The 27,243-nt window shown below is 38.7% G+C and overlaps 1 protein-coding gene across 4 annotated transcripts in view; it reads right to left on the minus strand.

Annotated features, from left to right (window-relative positions):
• The window catches only part of Fndc3a (fibronectin type III domain containing 3A), a 155,728-nt gene that overhangs the window by 87,184 nt on the left and 41,301 nt on the right, over positions 1-27,243 (minus strand). For all 4 annotated transcript variants that reach the window (XM_031362252.1, XM_031362253.1, XM_031362257.1 and 1 more), the window contains one exon: positions 14,772-14,847. In XM_031362252.1, the coding sequence (XP_031218112.1) occupies positions 14,772-14,847 (76 nt within the window). The remainder of the gene's footprint in view (positions 1-14,771; positions 14,848-27,243) is intronic.

The raw sequence follows: 27,243 nt of genomic DNA on the forward strand, positions 1-27,243 counted from the left end.
GTGTTTGTTCTTTTGTGATTGGGTTACCTCACTCAGGATGATATTCTCCAGATCCATCCATTTCCCTTTATTTACATTTCAAATTTTATCCCCTTTCCTCATTTCTCGCCCCCTGAAAACCACCCTATCACATCCCTCCTCCCCTTGCTCACCAACCCACCCACTCCTGCTTCCCTGTCCTGGCATTCCCCTACACTGGGGCATCGAGCCTTTACAGGACATGAGCCTCTCCTCTCATTGATGACCAACAAGGCCATCCTCTTCGACATATGCAGCTGAAGCCTTGAGTCCCACCATGTGTATTCTTTGGTTGGTGGTTTAGTCCCTGGGAGCTCTGGGGGTACTGGTTGGTTCATATTGTTGTTCCTCCTATGGGGCTGCAAACTCCTTCAGCTCCTTGGGTCCTTTCTCTAGCTCTTCCATTGGGGAACCTGTGCTCAGTACAATGGATGGCTGTGAGCATCCACTTCTGTATTTGTCAGGCACTTGCAGAGCCTCTCAGGAGACAGCCAAATAGGCTCCTGTCAGCAAGCACTTGTTGGCATCCACAATAGTGTCTGGGTTTGGTGACTGTATATGGGATGGATTCCCCATGTGAGACAGTCACTGGATGGCCTTTCTTTCAGTTTCTGCTCCAAACTTTGTATCTCCTCACATGGGTATTTTGCTCCCTTCTAAGAAGAACCGAAGTATCCACACTGTGGTCTTTCTTCTTCTTGAGCTTCAAGAGGTCTTTATTGTATGTTGGATATTCCGAACTTCTGGGCTAATATCCACTTACCAGTGAATGCATACCATGTGTGTTCTTTTGTGATTGGGTTACCTCATCACTTAGGATAATATTTTCTAGTTCCATCCATTTGCCTAAGAACTTCATGAATTCATCGATTTTAACAGCTGAGTAGTACTCCATTGTGTAAATGTACCACATTCTCTGTATCCATTCCTCTGTTGAAGTAAGGCTGGTCTTCAATAACAACAAAAATAATAGAAAGCCCATATACACATAGTAGCTGAAGAACACTCTACTCTATGATAACTTGGTCAAAGAAGAAATAAAGAAATTAAAGACTTCTTAGAATTTAATGAAAATGAAGCCACAACTTACCCAAACTTTTGGGACACAATGAAAGCAGTGATAAGAGGAAAACTCATAGCTCTGAGTTCCTCCAAAAAGAAACTGGAGAGAGCATACATTAGCAGCTTGACAGTACACCTGAAAGCACTAGAACAAAAAGAAGCAAATTCACCCAAGAGGAGTAGAAGGCAGAAAATAATCAAACGCAGGGCTGAAATCAACTAAGTAGAAACAAAAAGGACTATACAAAGATTCAACCAAGCCAGGAGCTGGTTCTTTGAGAAAAATCAACAAGATAGATAAACCCTTAGCCAAACTAACCAGAGGGCACAGAGACAGTATCCAAATCAACAAAATCAGAAATGAAAAGGGAGACATAACAATGGAAACTGAAGCAATCCAAAAAAATCATAAGATCCTACTACAAAAGCCTATACTCAATAAAACTGGAAAATCTGAATGAAATGGACAATTTTCTAGACAGATACCAGGTACCAAAGTTAAATCAGGATAAGATAAATGATCTAAACAGTCCCATATCCCCTAAAGAAATAGAAACAGTTATTAATAGTCTCCCAACTAAAAAAAGCCCAGGACCAGATGGGTTTAGTGCAGAGTTCTTTTTTTGTTTCTTTTTTTTTTTTTCCTTTTTTTTTTCTTTTTTTCCAGACAGGGTTTCTCTGTGTAGCCTTGGCTGTCCTGGATCTCACTCTGTAGACCAGGCTGGCCTCGAACTCAGAAATCCGCCTGCCTCTGCCTCCCAAATGCTGGGATTAAAGGTGTGTGCGTCCGGCTAGTGCAGAGTTCTATCAAACCTTCAAAGAAGACCTAATACCAATACTCCTCAAACTATTCCACAAAATAGAAACAGAAGGAACACTATGCAATTTGTTCTATGAAGCCACAATTACTCTGATACCTAAACCACACAAAGATCCAACAAAGAAAGAGAACTTCAGACCAATTTCCCTTATGAATATCGATGCAAAAATACTCAATAAAATTCTTGCATACCGAATCTAAGGACACATCAAAAACAATCATCCATCATGATCAAGTAGGCTTCATCCCAGGGATGCAGGGATGGTTCAATATAAGGAAATCCATCAATGTAATCCACTGTATAAACAAACTCAAAGAAAAAAACCACATGATCATTTCATTAGTTGCTGAGAAAGCATTTGATAAAATAAATATTTTCTAAGCAATGAATAAAGAACAAAACCCCAGAATTTACTTTGGCAAATGAAGTTATTAATGCCTACTTATGTGGGGATGAAAATCTACTAGATATTGTTTTAACCTGAGTTACTGATTAGAGTAGAACTTAGACATTTTAGCAAAGGTCAGAGTTGTAGTAATGCAGTCTCTGGACCAGTCAGAGGTCCTATAAAAAGTATAAGCCGGATGGTATAACCCTAAGCCAGCACTCCACAGCCTGACACAGGACTGCTACAAATTCTATGCCAGCATGGGCTACACTGTGAGATCCTGTCACAGGCTGACAGACAGATGGACAGAAAGACAGAATGGCCATGTGCTTATCACCAAGAACATAAAGAAGGGGAAAAACAACACTTGGTTTGGAAAAATTGCTTCTCTGTAAAACCTGCTGTCATGGGAAAAGATTCAGGATCTGCTACTGGAATGAGGAAGGTATGAACAGAAAAGTCCTGACAATATCAACAGCAAAGAAGTGAAAAACGGGAGCAGGAAGGCTGCTGACAATGGCCATGGGAACAGAAGTAATGCTGACTTCTTGTATGGGGGGTGGGGGGAGCAACTAGCCTTCCACAGGAGAAAAGAAAGACACCCCAGCAACAGTGCTGTCTAGTAACTGCTGGCTCAGTCACTGGGTAGGCTTTAATACCATTTAACTGGTGAGTAAGAGTCTCAGGACTCTCTCTGGTCAGGAAGCCAAGGCAGATGATGGGGGTGAAAGCCAGCCTGGGCTATACATTAAGATAATTAAGCAAAGCACCACGATCTGGATGTAAACTGGGCTCTCGGCTTCCCTAAGCAAGGCACAGTTGGAGGACTCAATGATACTGTTCAACAAACCTGAATTCACCTCAGTAGTTATCTACACATGTAAGTCAATCTGTAAGAAAATAGCAATTTTAAATCTCTACAGCTCACCATTTACACACTATGAACACTTCCATATACTATCTGAACTGGCACTCATGAAGATAACAAGGCTCCAAAATATTCCCAAGTATAGCAAGTCCATCTTGACATAGAATTTCTAGCAAAGCAAACAAGTATGCTAGTATACTTAAAAGATGGCTTAGCGAGGGCTGCAGAGACGGCTCAGCAGTTAGAGGTACTTGCTATTCTTCTAAAGGATCCAAGTTCAGTTCCTAGCACCTGGTAACTTCAAACCAGGTAACTTCAGCTCTAGGGGATCTGAATCCTTCTTCTGTTCTTCACAAGAACCTAGACACCCACCCACCCCCCCACACACACACACAAACAAGAAAAACTAAATCTTAAAAATGTCTTCACAGTTTAATATATCAACAGAATCTTGAGGAAAGGGGTATTTTTCTAATCAGATGATCAGATGAGATAATTCCTATTTTTTAAGCAAAATGGAAGCTAGCATTTCTTGGACCCTTGAGATAAGCTTTTATATGCCAGATGAGGTTGGTATTGTTATGTCCCTATAAGATTCTGACACTTTAGTGGAAGTGTCTCTCCTACACATTCATTAACCAGTGGCAGGTACTAGTAAGCTATCTAACTCAGTCTGATCATGCATGTATAACCACTTACCAGCTCAATTACTCTGAAATGTGCCTCTGCACAGATATATTGTTAAATTTAAGATTCTCATTCAAAGTACACATTTCCACAATTAACTAAAGAGGTTTCAGTCTAATTAAGAGTTTATTCTGGAATCAAGAAATCTTTAGTTAAGATGAACACTAGAATTCATCTAACCAAAATTCCTATCTTTGCAAGAATTGCTTTTTTAGTACCATCCAAACAGAACAGAATATGAACACACACACACACACACACACACACACACACACACACACACACACACACACGGATCTTGGTATAAATATAATGAATTCCATTTACATGCAGTCAAAACAGATGGACATTCTTCCCTGAGTCAAGCTCTTATCTCCTCACATCCTAGTGGTCTCACACAGTATAGAAAAAAATGTACTCAAAGTCAATTTCTCCTTTCTAGGTTTCACAGGTCTCTACATTCAAATAAAAATGATTTCACATTCATATGTTCTCCTGTTTTAATTTTCTTGGGACAATCCCAATGTGTAAATATTTCTTTCAAATATGTTAACATGATACCATGTAAAACTGCATAGATCATCATTCACCTTCAATTTACGTTTCTATTTCTGTCGTGTAAGACTTCATTTTATTTTGAAAATAAGATTCAATAAGATGACTCATTTAGTTCCAGTCCCACTAAAATTAGCAGTTTTTATTTATAAAGTTAAGTCTTCCTCTCTTGTACTTGAGTAGACACTGTCAATAACTATGTTGCCACTGTCTCTCAGTGTATCCTGACTCATCTTTGTGTGATGCAAAGAGTGTGCCTCCTATACATGTTGATAATCTAGTAGGAAATGGTGAACAATTACCCAATTCTGACTGCAAAAGTGGTATCTGCACTAAAGTAAACATGTATTGAGCTTTTGGTTTGTTTGCTTTTTAAGTAGAGTCCAATATAGCATTAAGAAGAAATCTTCCCAGTCAGACCCCTCTGCTGTATGCTTTCAAGAAGTTAATCCCCAAGCCAGGCAGTGCTGGCACACACCTTTAATCCTAGCACTTGGGAGGCAGAGGCAGGCGGATTTCTGAGTTTGAGGCCAGCCTGGTCTACAGAGTGAGTTCCAGGACAGCCAGGGCTACACAGAGAAACCCTGTCTCCAAAAACAAAAAAACAAAAAAACAAAAAAACAAAAAAACCCAAAAACCAAAAACAAAAACAAAAAAAAAAGAAGTTAATCCCTCTAGGCTCTTACTCTTGCCCTTAAGACAGCCCTTGTCCGTGGACAGTGTAAACCCTCTTGGCCATCTTCAGTCCTGGCAAGGACTCTCCCACACAAATGCTCTCCCGCTCTGAGCTCTGCTTCACTACCCTCCTTGGTGTCAGAGGTGCTTTCATCACACTCAGGGCTTTTTGTTTTATTGTTTGAGAATTTCATACAAAATACAATGAATTTTGGTCAAATCTGGCCCCCACCCACTCTTCTCCAATTTCTATTATCTGTCTCATCACTTTTCCGTCTCAAGTTCCTGTACTGTTTTTTAAATATAGTGGGACTACTTCCTGTTCCAGCACTCTATCGGAGTGCATGGAAAGCGCAATGACTCCCTTTCTCAGAGGCCATTTACTGACAACAGCTCTCAGCTATAGTCAGGGCTTCATGAGCCCCTTCCCCACTCATGCTAAGATTGTAGCTGGCTTGATCATGTGCTAGGTCTTATGCATATAGTCACAGATGCTGTGAACTCATGTATAGAATGACCCTTTCAGGACTGTTTATAACAGTATTCTACTATCTCTAGCTCTTATACTCTTTCTGTTCTCTCCTTGACAATGTTTCTTGAGAGCTACACTAGTACATGAGTATCGTGTTTGGGACATAAGGATACATATTTATGGAGCAGTTTAACATTATGTCCACTTAGTAGAATAATAGTGGATTCTCCCATAGGGCCTATCAACTACCTAGTCACTGGTTCTTGGCCCAGTTAGCAGTATCAGGCATCCAATCCATCTTGTAGAGAGGTCTGCAAGTCCAATCAGGAAGAGGCTGGTTACCCTGACAACAGTCATGCTAGTACTGCATCAACAGTCTTACTCGGCTTGCAGGCTCACAGCTGAGAAGAGTATTGATTACGTCTCCCCCAGAGGAATAGCACTGGCACTATGAAAGATAGTCAGCAGAGAGAAAGCTTCCGGGTCAGTACCAGCTCATTTCTCTGTCCTATGACCGAAGTATACAGTACCTTCAGCCAACATTATCCTGACACCAAAATCAGGTAAGAACAAAATGAAACAGAAAACTATAGACCAATTTCCCTGATGAATATAGATGCAAAAAGTCTCAGTAAAAATGCCTGCAAACTGCATGTGTTCTTATACATTACATGATAATAAACTATAATCAAGTTGGTTTCATTGCTGGGATATGAGGATGGTATAACATATGCAACCAACCAACACGCTATAAATCATAAACAGACTAAAGGATGAAGTTATATGAGCATCACAACAGATTAAGAGAAAGGCCTTTCACAGCATCCTGAGGAAGCAAGCTTGGAAAGAAGCATAGCTCGACATAGTAAAGGCTAACAACAATGAACCTATAGTCCACATTCTAGCCTGCCATTTACTGCTGTGATGAACACCATGGCCAAAAGCCACCTGGAAAGGAAAGTGTTTATTTCATATTTCAGCTTATAGTTCATCATGAAGTCAGGGGAGAAACTCAAGGTAGGAACCCGGAGGCAGGAACCCGGAGGCAGGAACGGAACCAGAGGCCATGGAAAAGTGGTGCTTACTGGCTTGCTCCCTATGGCTTCTCAGCCTGCTTTCTTATACCATCCAGGACCATCTGCCAAGGACTGCTGTTGACAATGAGTTAGCTCATGATATTCCAGGGGAGAATCAAGGTCTTTATCAAGACCTGTGCAAGAGGCTGTTTATGAGACATTTAGCTAAATCAAAAATCTAGCTGTAACCTACCCATGTTCTGAGAATTTGTGTGAGGTTGAATTAAAAAGCAGCAGACAAAGCTGACAGAGGAAGTTTCCAGACAGCATAACATTGATACTACTAATACTATTGACATTGATACTACTACTATTACTGATTATTATACTGCAGCATAATTATTACTACTAATTCTTGTATACAATGAAAAAGAGCAATACATTTTTGTCAAATACATTTTAAATGTGTAGTCTGGAGAGGAAAAGGGCGCCAGGAAGCTTAAGGTTACAGAGAAGTTCCTGCTAGAAAAGAACTAATTCTAAAGCGAGTGGTGCCAGTGGAAGAGCCTCTAGCGCTGTACTAATACAGGAAGGTACCCTGAGGGCAAGATCACATCTAGCTAAACCACCAGGGTATGAAATAAAAAGACCAAACAAACTAATTTCTGCTCCTAGAAAGCAAATGCCTGACGCAGGGTTAAAGCAGCTTCAGCAAAGAGAAGCTGCTGCAACTAAGGTCCGAAGAGACCACATTTTTCCTTCTTTTTCCCCCCTTTTATTGGATATTTTCTTTATTTACATTTCAAATGCTATTCCTTTTCCAGGTCTCCTCTCCAGGACCCCCCCATTACATCTCCCTCCCCCTGCCTCTATGAGAGTACTCTCCTACCTACTCACCTACCCACTCCCACCTCCCAGCCTTGACATTCCCCTACACTGGGGCATCAAATACCCTCAGGCTCAAGGGCCTCTCCTCCCACTGATGTCCAACAAGGCCATCCTCTGCCACATATGTGGCCAGAGCCATGGGCCCCTCCATGTGCACTATTTGGTTGGTGATCCAATCCCCTGGAGCTCTGGGGGTGGGGAGAACTGGCCAGTTGACACTGTTGCCCCTTCCATGGGGCTACAAACACCCTTAGCTCCTTCAGTCTCTTTGCCAACTACTCCATCAGGGACCCCATGCTCAGTCTAATGGTTGGCTGTGAGCATCTACCTCTGTATTTGTCAGACTCTGGCAGAGTCTCTCAGGAGACAGATATATCAGGCTACTGTCAGCAAGCATTTCCTGGCATCTGCAATAGCATCCAGGTTTGGCGATCATATATGGGATGAATCCCCACGTGGGGCAGTCTCTAGATGGCCTTTCCTTCACTCTCTACTTCATACTTTGTCTCCATATTTCCTACTGTGAGTATTTTGTTCCCCCTCCTAAGAAGCACTGAAGCATCCACACATTGGTCTTCCTTCTTCTTGAGCTTCATATGGTCTATGTATTCTATCTTGGGTATTCCAAGCTTTTGGGCTAATATCCACTTATCACTGTGTGCATACTATGTGTGTTCTTTTGTGATTGGGTTACCTCACTCAGGATGATATTTTCAAGTTCCATTTATTTGCCTATGAATTTCATGAAGTCATGTTTTGTGTGTGTAAGATATGAAAGTAGCAAGAGATTATATTATGACAGGGAAAGAAGAAGTCTAAAGGTCCAAGAGGTAACGAAACACACACAACATGAAAACAGAAGAAGGGACTGTTGAGCAGGAGGAACTGACAAGTTCACAGTAAAAGGAAATGAAAGGACTGGAGAGATGATGGCTCAGCGATTAAGAGCACTGGCTACTGTTGCAGAGGACCAAGGTTCAACTCCTAGCACCCACATGGTAGCTCACAATGTCTATAACTCCAGTTTTAGAGGATCTGATGCCCTTTTCTGGCCTCTAAGGGCACTAGGCACACATGTACATGCAAACAAAGCACTCATATAATCTATAAATAACTAATGTTTAAAAGTATGAAGTATAATAATATATATCAGATATATAAGATATATGTGTATAGTAATGAAACACATGATAAGCTTACTTAAAAAGTTTATCACTTACTCTCTATGAAATATGCCTCTTCATGATGTCAGTAAGCCTAATTTAGAAATCTTGCCTAATTCCTTATTCTCCTTAACATTTCATAAAACTAAGAAAGGCAGTCACTAGCATATGCTACAAAGATCTAATAAAATATTCAACCTACTGCTTGTAAGAGAACAACAAAGAGTGAGACTGAATGCTTTGCTTGAGTTTGTAACTCTTGTATCAAGTTTGAAGAAGAGGACTTTACAAGTTACTCTTTCTCTGAGATGAATGCTTTTCCAAATTATCACAGCTAATGAACCAAATTCTTACCCTCACCTAATGTCTGTGCCACCCTCCAAGCAGAACCATTGTTCATTGAAACAGTTGGTGAATGACTTTATGGATAGACCATCTTAATACCTACACCATTTCTTAAATGAATGTAACCTGTTCTCTGTGGGCTGAGAATAAAGTCACTCACTCAAGTCAAATAGCTTTGACCATAACAGGAAGTCTGTATCCAAAAATCGAGCCTACAATTCATTTCTTGGTGCAGCAGAACATCAACTCTCAGCTTAGCTACGATGGAGGTAAAATCCTTTGGTGATGGGAGGGTAATTGAAGTACAGCCTTATTACAATGAAATCCAATGTCTAAAAATTGTTCTTATTCTGGGCTTGTACCACAGTAAGAGCCAAGATTTTAAACTCTACTAAATACAAAATAAACAAAAAGACTTTATACATTTATGTTCATTTAAGAAAATACTAGTAGAGATGTATTATTTTGAAGTATACAGTTAGTATGTTTGGAGTTATTTAAAATTTATATTGAGAAAAATGTATTTTCACTATTGCTGTAGACGAGCACCTACATAAAACTGTTAAATTGATTGTTGTTTTATATCAAAAAACTTATAATACTCATTTTTATTGTTATAATGTTTTATAAATTTTAAAGAATATGACAAAAAAGATATTGTAAGTATTGAAGGGGGGGTCTCTTGGAGGAGTGGGGGTACAAAAGGCAAACAAGAATGTGATTTAATTCTATTTACTTAAAATATGTTCTTAAATGTTAATAAATTCAGATAAATTGAAATCATGTAACTTTTCTCATCATATTGCAATAAAAGTTAAAAAAATATTCAACCTACATGTGTATACTACAAATATACTACAAATATGCTCATTTAATGTTTACATGCCCATGTATGAGTTACCCAGCAAACATGACATAGTTTTCAGTGTTTCTCACTAGGAAGACAATATACTGACCTGCTTATCAAAGCATTTTACTACTAAAACAGATAAACAATAAGTTATTGTTGTCATTATCATTATTATTATTATTATTATTATTATTATTATTATTATTGTTAGATATGTTTCAAAATCTCTTAATGTACAGTCAAGACAGATTCAAGAGGGTATTTTCATTTCAAAAGTAATGATGTATTTGGACTGAAAGTACTGAGTTTCACCTAAAGCTGGTCTAAGCTAATATGGTACAGGTCTCATCAGGGCACATAAATAAACCCGATCAATAAACAGAAGGATAAAAGTCAAAAGAGACTGACTTTTCCATACACCAGACTGAATAACTCAATGGTCAAAGGGATAGCAGCATCAGGAAGCCAAGGAGAGCACTCAAAAGGCTCACCGTGAACTGAGCTTGGTTCACACCCCTATAATCTCAGCACTGGCAGGCCCAGGCAGGTCAGGCAAATGGTTTCCAGCTTTCTAGACTATTAACTCCCCTCAAGAGTTCTTCCAAATCCTCTCAATAAAGTTCAAGTTGCCAGCATGTTCTCTGGGCCATTTCAAGAACTGTCAGCATCTCAGCTCCATCTCCAATGTATTCCCCTTTATACAACGTTTTTAAAGCAACTCTAGTCTCCATGGTTATTCAAATAATTCAAGTCAGTCCTTCCTTCTACTGTTTTTGAATACTGTTTACTCTGTCTAAAACACCTTGAGGCTTTTTATCCATCTTGCCAATTAGTGTTCCTTACAGACAGCTCATGTGAAGGGCTTTCTCCGTTCATAACTACTGTTACAGTACCCTCACCATATGTTATTGTAACACCACATCACTAAATGTGAGCACTGTACTGATAGAACTGTTCACTTTTTCGTTTCTTAACTAATACACTGGGTATTTCTTGTTGCTGTTGTTGTTTTTTTTGTTTTGTTTTGTTTTTTTCCAGTCTGGGGTCCAACTCAGGGTCTTATTGAGCAAACACTCTACTACCAAGAGACATCACTAGCATTGTTACACTATAGTCTTAAAAGTGAGAACCATGACTTGATTTTCCCCCAATTCCCAGGAACTAGCACAGTCTACTCAGACTTCATGCATTCACAAGGAAAACATGATTAGTAGTTTATTCTTAGATGAAGTGTGCTGTGGTAGAAAGGTACAAATTAAGCTCTGTCTATAACTAACTGGACCTCACTAATTACGGGAGTCCAATGAAAGGTAACAGTGATTTAGACCTATCTAAAGTTTTAATCTAGTTTTTGTTTCTATGAATTCTTGCTAGGTAATTAACTTCCTAAGGGAGACATTCAAACATATATTTATGCTAGGCCTACCTCATTTTTTTATATGTTCCTATAGAGATTTTCTCTTACGAGAATAGTAAAAGCCACAAGGAATCTGTTTTTCCTCTCGTTTCACTGCCCCGAGGCATTCTCTTGGTGGCTGCTTCTCTCCTGTTGATGCACTTCCTTTTTTCTATGTGTCAAATCCAGAAAGGGTCTCACACTCCTGATAGCAGAGAGGAGATGAGATCAAGTACCCATTAACTTTTCTCCCTATAGGCTTCTCTCCAAATCAGTCTTCACTTACTACTACTCCTCTTTCACATGTAGACCTCTCGTCTTAGGTCCTAGTGCTATGATGAAACACTGTGACCACAAGCAAACTGGCCAACTTATTCAACTTATGCTTCCATATCACTGTTCATCACTGAAGGAAGTCAGGACAGGAACTCACACAGGGTTGGAACTTAAAAGTGGGAAGCTGATCTAGAGGCAACAAAGGAGTGCTGTTTAGTGGCTTGCTCTTCATGAATTACTCAGCCTGCTTCCTTCCAGAGCCCATGGCCATCAGCCCAGGGGCAGTACCACTCACTATATGCTGGGCCCTCCCCCATCAATCACTAATTAGGAAACCGCCCTACAGCCTGATCTTAGAGAAATTTTCTCAATTGAAGGTCTTCTTTACAGAAGACCCTAGTTTGTATCAAAATGACATAAAACTAGACAGCACACTTGATAATTCTGGACAGATGAAAACATAAGAGACCTTTATTCTTTTTCCTTCATTAAAAAATTCTACACAGTAATTTTAAAACAAAGTTTCCATTTATTACTATCATCATCATCACCACCATCATCATCATCGTCACCATCACCATCATCATCATCATCATCATCATCTAGAGAAAAGATTGTTTCCCAGTAAAGCAGAGAAATGTGTCCTTGTACAGAATGCCCATCAGGAGTTAGCTCCCTTAAGGTCTGGTATACACTGAGGCAGTCTGTACAATACACAACTCTCCAGGCTGCAGGAGACTGTTGCTGCTAGATATTAAAATTAAACGAAAGGAGTTATGAAGAGATAACTTACAGGATGCAGCCACAAACTAACTCTTGAAATATATGCTGATATCATTCTTTGATTTAGCTATCCTTATATTTCAAACTATAATAAAACAATCTGTCTCTTCATCTGCTAGTGTATTGGGGAAAATCAATATTATGCTAATTAAAGTGCTTCCTTGATTAATATTTATAAATAACTTGAAAGGCACACAATTAAGCTATGTGATCAGAAATTTATATTTTATATGATTCATAGTGAAAACAAAAAATTCTATTTGAAGAAAAGTTAGTAAAGATGGCAAAGTTTTTTCAGTGCATATACGGCTTATACATTCTCTTGTCTAGATCCTTTTCAGGAGTATAAATTATTTATATGTTACCTCAAATACAGCACAGATATTTTAAATTAACTTAGTGATATTTCTAATACATGTAAGATTCCAAGTTTGACTTGTGACTACTGGCTAAGGTATTTTAAAAGATTCAATATCAGAGCTAGGCTATGTAGAGTGATAAGAGAGGGGCACTGAAAACTGTGGTCAGCCTGTAGCAGTCACAGCCAATGCTAATCAGAGAGTGTGCACAAGTCCTTCATCCTCAACATTATTATGGTTTAGAGGTTAATAAGGTAGGTGGTGACTCAGCTCCATGGATTCTTTAATTTAAAGCCATGATTATTAGCTAGAAGTTCAAGAACCAAAAGGGATACAAAGAACTGTAAAAAATACAAATCCAAAGTGTTCATGCACTAGTTGAAAGGTAAAATAAGCACTTCAAATTAAACATATATAATTTCCTAACAACTGAAAGGAATGTTGCATGCAGGTACAATACACAGCACCTGAGAAGTCGGTTTCTCAACAGTTGGTATCAAGGGTTTCAGAGTAGACTCACTCACCTTCTCTTAGCAGTTACACTGCAGAACTCACTATCTCTACTTACTGGGCACCACAGAGGCAACAGGTCCAGTTTCAAGTATAATGTATGCTTATTAATGTGGTAGTCTGAATGAAAATGCCCCCCATGGTCCCACAGGGAGTAGCATTATAAGGTCTTGTTGGAGTAAGCATAGCCTTGTTGGAGAAAGAATGTCACTGGGGTGGGCTTTGAGTTCTCAAAAGCTCAAGCCAGGCCTAGTGGCTCACTGTCTCTTCCTGTTGCCTTCAAATCCAGATATAGACCCCTCAGCTACCTCTCCAACATCCTGTCTCCCTGAATTCTGCCATGCTTTCCACGTTGTCAATAACAGACTAAACATCTAAACTATAAGCCAGCCCCAATAAAGGTTTTCCTTTATAGGAGCTGTCGTGGTCATAAGCCCTTTACTAAGGCAGCTGTTCTTTTCTTGACCTAATCCTGATGGGAGCAAGAGCTTAACTGATCAGAAATGTATTGCTGAACTTAAATGACCTGTAGCACCTTATAGCAAGCTACTAAGCAGCAGCTAATGTCTAACTCAGCTTCTCTAACTCCAAAGACACTGCCTTTTTGTCTGTCTGTTTGCTGACAGACACCACCTCAGCGATAAGGGTACTGAGCTGTTGCTGTCAAGACTGGCTTAACTCTGATGGACATCTGTCCCATGACACTGCTCATCTCTGGCTTTGTTGGCAATCTTTGGCTAATGAATTTAAGCAAGTCAAAGACCTGAATCTTCATCATATGGCTTCCTACCACATCCACTCTTATACAAGTTTCCCCTCTTATAATACTCGTGACATGGATGAAGGGGCCACCCTAACCTTTCTATAGCCCTCATTTTCATATATAAACACAATGCTCACTAAATGGAGGTTGCTTTGCTCCTCTCAAGGCAATTTGGTAATGTCTGGAGAGATTTCTATTTGTCATAAATCACAAAGGGTAAGAAACAATTAGTGTGTGGAGGACAGGGACTCTACTAAACCCACTACAATTTATGGGATGGTTCCCAACAGCTGAAAATTATCCAGTCCAAAATGCTAAGGTGATGTCCAATAAAGGAAGATTGCAGTGAATGTGAAAGAACATCTGAACTGAGTTTAAAGCACCTGGGTTAGAACCACCTAGAGTGTGGTGACAAGGGTGAATTCTAAATAAGGAAACTTGTGCTGACTGGACAAGACAGGTTTGCAGTTAACAAGCAGACTTTTTAAAAAGCCTGAGGAAGACAGCTATGGTGTACTCATATACATGAAATAAATAAATAAATCTTAAAAAGAAAGCCTGAGGGAACCACACTGGAGGGGAAATAAAAACAAGATTAGAAAACAGAATGGACCTTTTAAGGATTGAAAGACTTAGCCAGAGTAACTTACTTTTTTTGACCCATGAAATGTACACAAGAGAATTTTATAGTTAGATCAATCAAGAAGCAAGAAAGAGACTAATTAGAGTTCCACTGCAATAGTTAAGTGACTGGAGTCCTCAAGTTTGTGACTGTGACAAAGGGAGAAAGCACAAGTGTACTCACTATTGTCTACCTGGAAAAATAAAAAGCGGATTATTTTTTTGTTACGGAATGTAGCAAATTATTCCTCTTACCTGTAATGCACTGAAACTGTCCATCTTCTCTTCTTATTGTAAATGCTTCCCCTGGATTAACTTGTACCAGAATAACCTGGAAACAATGGAAAGAATAATTAAGCAAAACGATAAAAGAACAAATCAGTATATAAAAATGTGCAGCTAGTACATGAGCAGAAGTGAGTTGTTTAACCTTAAAAAATTGGAGATACTACATTATGTTTATTTTTTTTTATTCAATAGCATAATTAGGCTAGAAAGAAAAAAAACAAAAAAAATAAGCTAATGGCAAATTTACTGAGAAATAAAAAATTTCACTCAGTAAAAATGATGGAGTCAAACCTCACAATTGTGGATTACATATTATCCTTTAACACAGCACTTAGGCATTGATAAACTGGTAAGTAGATTATACTTGAATTAAGAGAAAAGGTTATATGTGAAAATGTGAATTTAATTCCTTATTTACTAGTAAACTATATACTAATTTTATGACATTTGAAACCTGATAAAACAAAAAAACTAGAAAAATTAAATCTAGAGTCCTAAAATACAGTCAAGATTAGAATAAAATTCTTATTATCTGTGCAGAATTGATTTATCTCCTAAATTTTAGTTAACACTGACACTCTTAAAAGGACTTCCATGTTATACTACTCAAGCATCCCATCAAGGGACTAACTCACTGTATCACCAGTTAGCCCTCCCTCAGATGAGGAGTTCTGGTGGTCCTCAATTCCCATCAGTGCAGACAGCAGAGAACTGAGCACTTCAGGTATGTAGGCTCTTCCTCTCTCATTTAGTACCCAAAAAAACCCTAACAGTGGAAAATACATCATTAGCATCTTTTGTGTTTATTTCACATTACTCCAGTATTCTGGACATACTGCATAAAATAGTATAATTAATTTTGCCTGTTTAAAACTTTTAAGGTGACTATGAAAGTTTTTACATGGTTTGCATTATAATTTCACTGGACGATCTATCCAGAGGATGTATAAATACTTGTTTCTGGTTCACCATGGCTAGCTGCTTTATGTTCCTACCATAATATAATAGGTTGCATCAATCCAAAGTGTAACTGGCCAGAAGACATTTGTGTCATATTCTGGCGAAGAATCTGCTGTCATGGTGCCTGTGTCCTGAGAAGTAAGTGAGGCTGAATTAAAGCAATGAACGGAGTTATTTGGCAGGAAAGGTTCAAGGCAGAAGAGCATTCAGACTGTACTCTGCTCTTACCCACATCTACCAAAAGAACGAGCAAAAAGAAGGAAAAATGTGAACTTTGGCAAGGAAAGAAGTGTGATCAAGTTTAAAACTGCAGACAAACATCTCTAACTGTTAAGAGACCAGAAGCACTGAAGGGAAATTTCTTGTTCACTGGACCAGTAGGAAAGATGCCCTGAGGGAAAGACCCCTCCTCACTGAAGGTTTTGTGATTCTAAATGAGTGAACCTGGACTGAATGGGGTCCTTGGGGTCAGTATTTCCCAAGGGTCAGTAAATAGAGGATACTGCAGTTGTGGTCCAAGGAGTACAGGCTACATATAGCTCCATCTAGCAACAGAAAGGACAGCAATGTCTGCAAGGTTCTGGTTTTGCAAGTACATACTATGTAAAAGGTCATAGAGGTTTCTGACACAGTTCTGGAAAGCCACAAAGACCAGACAGGTGTGTGGTATGGTCTCTGTAACAAGACCATGAAAGGCCACTGCATGAAGCTGGGAAGAGGAAGCCCAAGCTACAATAAAGACCTGGGTGTACAGAGGGTCACAGGATATGTATCAAGGAAAGTTGCAGCACACTGGCTATATGTTCTCAAGGTACCAGAGGTAGATGAATGGGGTTGGTGTTACCCAAGCCTTTAGAATCAACCCCTAGATGATTCTATCATCATGAGCTTCAGACATCTAACATGGAGTTATAGGGTTTAGTTTTTGCCTTACTGAGTTTCAGTCTTGCTTTGCTCTAATTCAGTGGTTCTCAACCTGTGGGTCACTACCCCTATTGGAGGGTCTGAGGGCACTTTCAACAGGGTCGCCTAAGACCATCCTGCATATCGGATATTAATACTATGATTCATAACAGTAGCAAAACTAGTTATGAAGTAGGAATTAAAATAATTTTATGGTTGGGGGTCACCACAACTTGAACTGTATTAAAAGGTTGCAGTGTTAGGAAGGTTGAAAACCACTGGTGTAATGTGTCCTATGCCCCCTTTTAAAACAGAAATATTTGCTCTACCCATTGTATATTGCAAGTATGTAACTGTGTATCTTAAAAGCTCACAGCTAAGAGATTGTTCAAGTATTAGAAGACACTTTGGACTTCTGAGGTGTTTGAGATTATTAAAGAATTTGGGGACGTTTAAAGATAGACTAAAAGCAAATTGCTTTATGAGACGAACATTATTAAACTTTAGGAACCAGAGGTGAGATATTATGCTATAAAATGTCATATAAAGTTGTTGAGTTGAAAGGATGTACACTTGTGGTGGTTGCCTGTGATCTGATCATCAACCTGGTAAGATTTGGAATACCAAGGGCACTCACCTCTAGGTGTATATACAACTGTTTCGTGGAAGGCTGACTGAGAATGGGAGACCCACCCTGGATGTAGGTGGAGCCATCCTCACCTTGCACAGGGACACTCTCTCCCTGGGAAAACAATGTGACTAGACATTTTACACTTCTGCTATGGCTTCCCCACCATGACATACTAACCCTTCCAACGTCAGCCCAGATAAACCATTTCTTCCTTAAACTGCCCTTGTTGGGTATTGTGTCACACAAACAAGAACAGTAACAAATACACTGGCATCTGCCAATGAACCAAAAAGGCAAGGTGGTCTAAACGAGAGGACTCCAAATAGCTTAACATCTGTTTGTTTCCCACACTGTCTTAAACATTAGTTCAAAGTCACAAATAAACATTCTTGATACTTTATTTTATTTTGTCTGGCTTTAAAATATCACATAGAAAAAAAATTGGCTCCAAGTGATGTTGTTTTAATAACTTGAATAAAAACAATGGAAGATTTTATGATTTCCAAATAATGTGGCATTTTCCTACTTATCCCAGCAGGTCTGCAACTTGAAACTAAGAGTTCTGTAAGAACAAAGAATGCTATCAGTGAGAGACTCATGAAATCACATGATATAAATGAAGTACCCTATCATTTTTCAAGTTTAATTCCTAACTAATAAAACTGTTATGCTTTACTATATACCCAGAAATACCTGCTGCTTCTCCTATTACATACCATTTTTAACATGAGCTAGCTAGATCTTACTTACTGTACTTACTCAGTCAACAAAAATTTACTAACTTACATAATTGACATTTATCTTACTCTAGGTACATATAAAAGTGGAAAACAACCAAGCAAGCAGGATGAATCCATAGTGGAGTCTCACTTTCTAAGGAGACACTGGTGGCAAAAACAACATCAGCTAAGTCAGCTCTGAAAAGCATTCTGATCAAGTGTTACTATAGTGGTGGTCTCAATGACCCACACCTTACATCCTGCGGTAATCCTTAGGGTCAAGTCCAAACCTGGTCATGTTATCACAAACACAGACACTGGGCTTTGAGCCCACCGGAAAATTCCCTTTGGAACCCATGGGAAAAAAGTCCAAATAATCTTTCTGAAGACCAAGAAGTGGAGAAAGAGCTCCTGACAACCCCACAGCTAGCATTATCATAGCATGTTTCGCTGTATAGCTGCTGGATTTCATTTTATGCTATGAAAGATTTTCTAAGACATGAGTTTTTTTTTAAAAAAATATCCATGTTTTTTTAGTTCCTCTATGGTTTCTTCTCTTTTAAAAAATAATTAAAATTCTGCCCAAAACAAGTAAATTAAACATTTGGATCTAATGTGAAAAACATTAGATAATTATTTAAACAAACTGTCAAAACTATCACTATAATTTCCCATAATGCCTAAAAATGTAGTATATTATCAAGCAATGTTTGTTCATACTAAGCCAAACTGTGCTGATTACCTACAATATACTGAGTACATTGTGGCATCTTATAAAATATGAATAGTTTCTATATTAAAAGTGTTCACTATAAAGCTGGCAAAAAGAAACAAAATTAAGAAAAATCAAACACAGTATACTGAAAATAATAATAATAATAATAATAATAATAAAGAGAAATAGTCATATTAAAAATTCTAACAAAAAGGAGTAAGTAAAGTTTACTTCTTTATTTAACAATCATTTATTAAAGAGCTACTCTGCAGAGACTAAGTAACAAGGAGGGCTTGGGAATAAGGCATGGATCTCCTTGGGAAGGGAGAATAGATTTTTGTGGGTGCACTGGGAGCAGGCTGAGATAAAATGAGGAGGGATGGGGAAGGAGATATGGAGGGATAGAGTACTGAAGAGACATGGCTGGAATTGGGAGACATTTGGGGATCAAGATGGAAACCTAGTGCAGCAGAAACTCCCTGGAATGTACTAGGGTGAACACAGAGAGGACACCTAGTAATGGGGGGATACAGAACCTGAACTGTCTTCGGTAGCCAGACAAGGCTTCCCATGGTGGGACCGGGACACTATCCCAGCCACAAAACCTTCAACCTATAATCTATCCTGCCTATAAGATGTGCTGGGGTAATGGTGGTACAGAACATGTAGGAGTGTCCAACCACTGACTGGTCTAACTTGAGGCTCACACTACGAAAGGGAGCTCATGCTTAACACTGTCTCAATAGCCAGGAAGCAGAGGCTGGACAGCCCAGAGACTCAGGATAGAACAAAACACAACTAGCAAAAAGAAAAATAAAGTCAATAAAATGATTTCTAATGCTATTCTGCTATACTTATAGATCAGTGCCTAGCCCATCACCTTCAGTGAAGCTTTAACAACTGATGGGAGCGAATGCAAAGACCCAGAGCCAAACATTAGCTGGAGCTTCCAGAACCACTGAAGAGGAAAGAAATGGGGAAGGAAGGACTGCAGAAGCCAAAGGAGTCAAGGATACCACGAGAACATGGCCCACAAAATCAACTAGGCAGAGCTCACAGGGGCTCACAGAGACGGAAGAGGTAATCATAGAACCTGTATGGGTCTGTGCTATGCCCTCTGCATATGTGTTCTGTTTGTGTAGCTTGGTGTTCTTGTGGGACTCCTGACAGTGGGAACAGGAGGTGTCGCTGGCTCTTTGCTTGTTCTTGAGACCCTTCTCCTCCCAATGGGTAGCCTTATCCAGCCTTGATATGAGAGTTTGTGCTCCTTTTATTGTATCCTGTTATGCCATCTTTGGTTGCTATCCCTGGGAGGCCTGCTTTCTTCTGAAGGGAAACATAAGAATGGAGGAAGGGGAAACTTCGGTCATATACCGTATGAGATTAGGATAAATTTTAAAAGACAGAGAGCGTGCTTTTGTGTAGCAAACACTCTTGTGGTTCTGAGGAGCTCACAGTCTGTGAAGGGAAGAAGTAAATACTTGGCTGCCCAACTCTGGGGTGTAATGAGTGACAGGTCAGGGAAAATGTGCAACAGGTAACCGTCAACATTGAACCATCACTCCAGGACAATCAGGGAGAGTCTTAGAGGAGGTGAGTTTAAAAATGTGGAGAGTCACATAGGCATTACCCCACAAATCAGTGCTTAAAGATTGTGATCATTTGTCGGGCGGTGGTGGTGCACACCTTTAATCCCAGCACCTGGGAGGCAGAGGCAGGCGGATTTCTGAGTATGAGGACAGCCTGGTCTACAGAGTGAGTTCCAGGACAGCCAGGGCTACACAGAGAAACCCTGTTGAGAAAAACGAAAAAAAAAAAAAAAAGATTGTGATCATTTATGTTTTTAAAGTTTTTATAGTCTGAGTTATTTAGAATACTTCAAGAAAAGAAAACACATAGGACTGTGGTGGTCATAATGGTAAAAGAAAGCATGGACAATTCTAACAAAGAAAAGTTAACATGGAAGCTATTGTTTAAGCTAGGAGAAATACAAGGGATGCAGGAACTGGTTTAGGGTGCTCCCTTAGTATCAAACTAAGGATAATCAATTAGACTTTATACAAAGCTATCATAGGAAGCTCATAACCAAACCTCATCGTTATCCTATTTTCAAACTAGCAACACTACAGAAAAAAAAAATAGTTTGGTGAATAACTGTGTCCTTCATTTAGCTTCACCAACTATTAAATCAGAACTATCAGTTTTGTTAAATTGCTATGGAGTTACTGGATAGTATTGAGTCACTTGTCTTAAGATGGTATCCATGACACAATCTATTATAAAATACTGCTTCCTTTTAAAACTAGTAAACAATATCACGATCCTGTCAACTTTTTGTGTCTAGTTTATTCTGCAGTAGTCATGGTTCTCACAATTATTACTACTAAGTTCTTTATTACCATGCTGGCTATAATTTAGAATTGGCTTTTAAAAAATACTTTCACATGTATCATTATATTTTGTTATTTCCTCCCCAACTGCCACCCCCACTGTCTTCTCCCTTCTGTTAGCCATTCCCTTTCCACAAATAGTCCCCCCTCCTTCTACCATCATGCCATATATCCTAATATTCACTCTTACCCCTTACCCTTTTAGACTTCTTCCTCTCTGCTTTCTTGTTCTACTCACATACAAAACACATGCACACACACATATATATGCACATTCGCACACACATATGCACATACATGCACATACTCACACGTGTACACACACACACACACACACACACACACACACACACATATTTAGCCCTAGATTCCATATGTAAGATAAAATATATCATATTTGTCTTTGGGAGTTGTATTAGTCAGGGTTTCTATTCCTGCACAAACATCATGACCAAGAAGCAAGTTGGGGAGGAAAGGGTTTATTCAGCTTACTTCCACATGCTGTTGATCACCAGAGGAAGTCAGGACTGGAACTCAAGCAGGTCAGGAAGCAGGAGCTGATGCAGAGGCCATGGAGGGATGTTCCTTACTGGCTTGCTCAGCCTGCTCTCTTATAGAACCCAAGACTTCCAGCCTAGGGATGGCACCACCCACAAGGGGCCCTACCCCCTTGATTACTAATTGAGAAAATGCCCCACAGCTGGGTCTCATGGAGGCACTTCCCCAACTGAAGCTCCCTTCTCTGTGATAACTCCAGCCTGTGTCAAGTTGACACACACAACCAGCCAGTACAGGAGTTTAGTTTATTTCCCCTTAATGTGATTGTACAATTGTGATAATAAAAATGATAATGTGATAATGACCCAACATATACTAATCAGCATTCTTCTATCAAAAAGACTGTTAAGTTCTACCCTCAACACCATTCTAACCTCAACATTTTTATATGTTATCTGGGTAAGTGGTTCACATCCATAATTCCAGCACCCAGAAGGCAAAGTCAGGAGGATCAGGAGTTCAAGGCCAGATTGAACTACATGAGAACCCCTTCTCAAAATAAAAAAATTAAGTGCCAATAGAGACTTACAAATTCTTCTAAAAATCAGTTAGAATTTCTGTACTCTGACTTTTTAATGTAAAATTAAGCATACTAAAGTGTATAATTCAGACATATATATTCACAGTATTATGTAGCCACTATCTTCTTTCCAAAATGTTTTCTTTACCCTAAAAGAAATCCTTGTGCCCATTAAATAGTCCAGATATTTCTCTCCTCAAACCCTTGATAACAACCAACTTTCAATCTAAATGAGATTTTTTTTCATGTAAATCAAAGCAAAAAATACAGACTCTTTTGTGATTGGCTCCTTTCATAGAGCATAAAGTTTCTGAAAGTTTCCCCTTCTTGTATTATTTGAATGAAATCCTAATCAGTATTTCATCCATTTTATGCTAATATTTCATCATATAAACATAGCATTATTTCCTTAAATCTCTGGATTTTTAGCTATTGAGCACAGTGCTGCTGGTTCATTTGAGTATGCAAAAGTACTTGAGTACCTGTTTTCAACTCTTTGGTTATAAACTTCAAAATATAATCCCTAGGTCATGTACCAACTTTATTTTTAACTTCTTTTCTATGGCAGCTGTGGTGGTCTGAATTGGTTTGGCCCCCATAGAATAATATGTTAGAATGCTTAGCCCACAAGGGAGTGACACTATTTCAAGATGTGTCCTTTCTGGAACAGATGTGACCTTGTCAGAGGGAGTGTGTCACTGTAGGGATAGGGTTTGTGGTCCTATGTTCAAGCTTTGCCCAGTGCAGAAGAGACGCTCCTCCTGGCTGCCCGCAGAAACAGTCTCCTTCTGGACACCTTTGGATTGAGTTGTAGAACTCTCAGCTCCTTCTCGAGCACCACACCTACCTGGACACTGCCATGCTTTCCACCATGATGACAATGAATTGAACCTCTAAAACGTGAGCCAGTCCCAACTAAATGTTTTCCTTTATAAGAGTTGACTTTGTTAGAGTGTTTCTTCACAGCACTGAAAACCCAAACTAAGACAGTAGCCATATCATATTACTCTCCCACCAATGATGCACGAGAGTTACAATTTACAGTTTTGCCAATGCTTGCTAGTCCATTTGTTTTTAATTACAGCCATTCTAGCAGCCCCTAAGTGGGACTTCATCTTGATGACAAATGTTATTTGTGTATTTTTACTGTGTTTGCTAGCCATGTATACATCCTATCTAGAGAAAAGATTTTTGAGCCACTTCCTTCACTTTAACTGAAATGATTTGACTTTTTAGTAGCAAAATTCCTTTATATGTATTGATATTGGACCATTAGCTCTTATAGGATTAATGACTATTTTCTCCATTCTATAGACTGTATTTTCAATTCCCTTTTGCATTCTTTTGCATGTGGAAATCCAACTGTCCTAGGAGCACTTGTAGAAAAACTATGCTTGTCCCACCAAATCATTTAGTCACCTGTATCCTAACACATCATAGTTAATGTGTATTTTTTTTTTTTTACTTTCTAAGATAACAGGTAATTCTTTGTTCACCTTGTGTGTGTGTGTGTGTGTGTGTGTGTGTGTACACAAATGCATGGGGGGGGAGCGTTGTCCAGAGGTAAATATCAGGTATCAATGACTCAATGGCTCCCTACCTTATGTTTGTGAGACAGGATAACCCTCTGAACCCAGAGCTCACTGTTTTGGTTAGAGTGATTGTAAGGCACCTGGAGCTTCCTTGTTTCTGCTTCCCCAGCATGAGGACTGCAGGCAGGCAGTTTGAACAATTTAAGCTTATCCCTGACTAGCTTACAAATAAATGAGACTCAGACTATGGCTACTTTATTTGGCTTTGGTAATTATTGGGGGTCACTCCTGATTTACTTTTTAACTGTAGGCTTGGCTACCTTCCCAGGGGTGTACCCCGGATACTTGCTGTTTCTCTTGGTCACGTGTTCATGGTTCCTCTCTCCTCATAGTGCTTCCTCTTCTCTTGCTCTTTTCTCTTGGTCTCTCCTCCTCCCACCAGGTCATTCCAAACCCACCTACTTCTCATCCCTCTAGTAACTGGCTGTAGCCAAGTTACTTAACCAATAGTTTTAAATCAAGGAACAAGGTTTGTACAACAAAAGCTTGCCAATGTGAGAAGTCACTCATAGGCCTAACCTTCCGGTATAGAATTTAGCATGGATGCCAAGCATCAAACTTAGGTCCTCATGGTTACATGGCCATCATTTTACCCACTGAGTGATGCCCTCAACCCCATACCTTGGGTCCTTTTAAGGGAAAAGTATTTAAATTACAAGACCTCAGACCTTTGTATAAATTTCATTTCTGAAGGGTCACTTTTTGTGTACTTAAATAGGATTTTCTTCTATGCCCTAAGATTCCTGGTATCTTCTGCATTATATTAAAAGTATAAATTATAAACAGGATTGGTCTATTTTAGCTCTTTTAAGGCATTCTCTAAATACAGTCACTTTCTAAAGTATTGGGTATTAGGTCTCACTCAGTACCTGTGGCTCCTTCCAGTAATCCTCATGCAGTCCCCACTCTAACCTCTCCTTCCTAGAGGCTGGGTTTCTACCCCTATTCCCTATAGAAATCAGCCATTATAGCTTTTGGTGGTTGGCTCCTCTCTTGCTCTCCCTGCCTCCTCTCCCCTTTAACTGGACTGATTTAGGCAGCAGGCCATGCACCTGGACTCTTACCTCTGCCTGCTTTCTCCCTTATACCTACAATAAAATCCTTCCCATATTTTAGGGATGGTCGTATCTTCTGCTTTAATTTCACTTTTTTCATTCACCTGGGTTTGGGATCTTTAGCATATGACGCACATAACAGCATAGAGGATATACATTTAGGCCTATAACAGGAATTTAAGGAAAGCATTATTTTGCTAAAAACCCATGTTTCTTTTATATTTTGAAGAGACTGAAGTTAACTGTTAATCAAAACGTGTGTCAGTTAACAAAATGGAATAATCAAAGATCTTCAGTAAGCCCCTTTAATTTTATATATTTTTTGTTTTCTTTGATTAGGTTTTCTGTTTGTTTTATTTGAGAAAAAGGTCTCACTATGTAGTCCTCGCTAGGCTGGAACTCAATATTGTAGGTCAGGCTAGCCTCATGTTGGATGACCCAAACCATAAAATTATTTCATTGTTACTTCTTAACACTAGTTTTGATGCTGTTATGAATCATAATGTAAATTTGTGATATGCAGGGATATTTGATATGTGGTTCTTGTGAAAGGGTTTTTGGGCTTCAAAAGGGTCACCACCCATAGGTTAAGAACCACTGCTCTAGAGAAACTTACTAATACATGTAATATCTGAACAACACCATTAATGAGCTTGATTTAAGATCATGGAAGTATTACAATAATTCATGGAAGAAAGTCTAATGAGACCTAGAAAAGAAAACAAAAACTAACAGGGCAGAAACTAAAGCTGCAGAGCCTGGGCTGGAGCTTGGGTAGAGAGCACTTGCACAATCCCTGGGTTTAATCCTGGAACTCCACTCAATTTTGTATAAAGGAAGATGCAGACAAAACTATAATCATCAAAAGATAAAAAGGATGGAAAGTTAGTAATTATGAGTCCAATTCACAATGCTAGAATTGACCCCAAAAAAGTAAAAATAAGGAACAAAATAAAGAATGGAAATAATGAACCAAAAAAAAGAGAGAGAATGGAGGACAGATAGCTGTAACATCATGAAAGGTACCAGAAGTTAATAACCATCCAACAGTTTCCTTGAATAGTATATTGCAAGTCTTTACATTTAGTGTGAAAACTATATGTAATAGGATACTTAAATGAGATAAAACCTAATGCATCTTTATAATGAAAAGTATTGCATGTGATGCCACCTGGGAAAAAAAAAGTACAGAGCTGAGATATCTATGCTTTATCTATATAAACTTTATTCAAATGTCTATAAGGTATACTCAATAAAAACACTTGCATACATCTATTAACAACTGACACTAACCATCACTAGGTGTAACTAGGAAAATATTCGTTTACATCTAAACAGTTGATTACATCCAATCTATTGGTGTTAAGTCCCTTCCATTTAAAATGAGAATGAGAAGCATAAACACCACATATGTTTCCAGGTCTATCAGATAGAAAGGAGGCAGATTTATTACACAAACTACAGTTAACTCACAAACAAGTCTTTGTTTAAGTAATTTATATATTACTTAAACACTTATATATCATTGTGACTTATATAAGTCATTAAACTGACTCGGTGAGAGGAAATCTTGAATCAGGCTTTATTGCATTTATCTAGATCCTACCAATCTGTATATAGGCTGCGTGATGCAACATTTCCTGTAAGTCCATACGCTGAGGTTTTAAAAAATTTTAAGGAAAATTATCAAACTAATATATTCTAAGGTGGTTTTTAATTCTATGAAAAAATGTTAACTTGACACCAATATTCAGACAAGTATGTCTGACATCAATATTTAGACAATAAGACCAGTAAGATGTATATACAAACACTAGTATTTGACACATAATGATCTTACTGAATGAATTATAAGCCATCTGAGCAGGCAAGGACATAAACTGTTGTGTACCCAAACAGATGTATGGTAACACACACATGTACATACATGTGTTCGCACTGTCTATATGCTGTAACATATAAGATAATATTTTCTACAACTACTGCCTAAAATATTTTACGGTGACTAAGTGACTGACAAGGACTCTTTTAGCACTGGTTGGAAGTGTTAATATTTTGAGAATATACTGTATGTCGGACTCAGAACTCAATCTTTCAAAATCTTTTTCTGATTTCCTAATATGGATTCATAAAAACTCTCACAGTTACAATTTCCTACAGAGTAGTGAAACTCATCACTCTTAATGATTGTAAATTCTGATCCATATTACAATACACCAGGAAAACAGCAGATAAGACTCTACAAACCTTGACCTAATAAAATGCTGTAATTTCAATTAGCAATAAACATAAGCGACGTGCTGACTAATTTTTTAAAACTTTTATTGTATAATGATGAGAAAAGTTACATGATTTCAATTTATCTGAATTTGTTAACATTTAAAAACATATTTTAA

This window comes from Mastomys coucha, unplaced genomic scaffold (genome assembly GCF_008632895.1).
Source record: "Mastomys coucha isolate ucsf_1 unplaced genomic scaffold, UCSF_Mcou_1 pScaffold9, whole genome shotgun sequence".
In the NCBI taxonomy this organism is placed as follows: domain Eukaryota; kingdom Metazoa; phylum Chordata; class Mammalia; order Rodentia; family Muridae; genus Mastomys; species Mastomys coucha.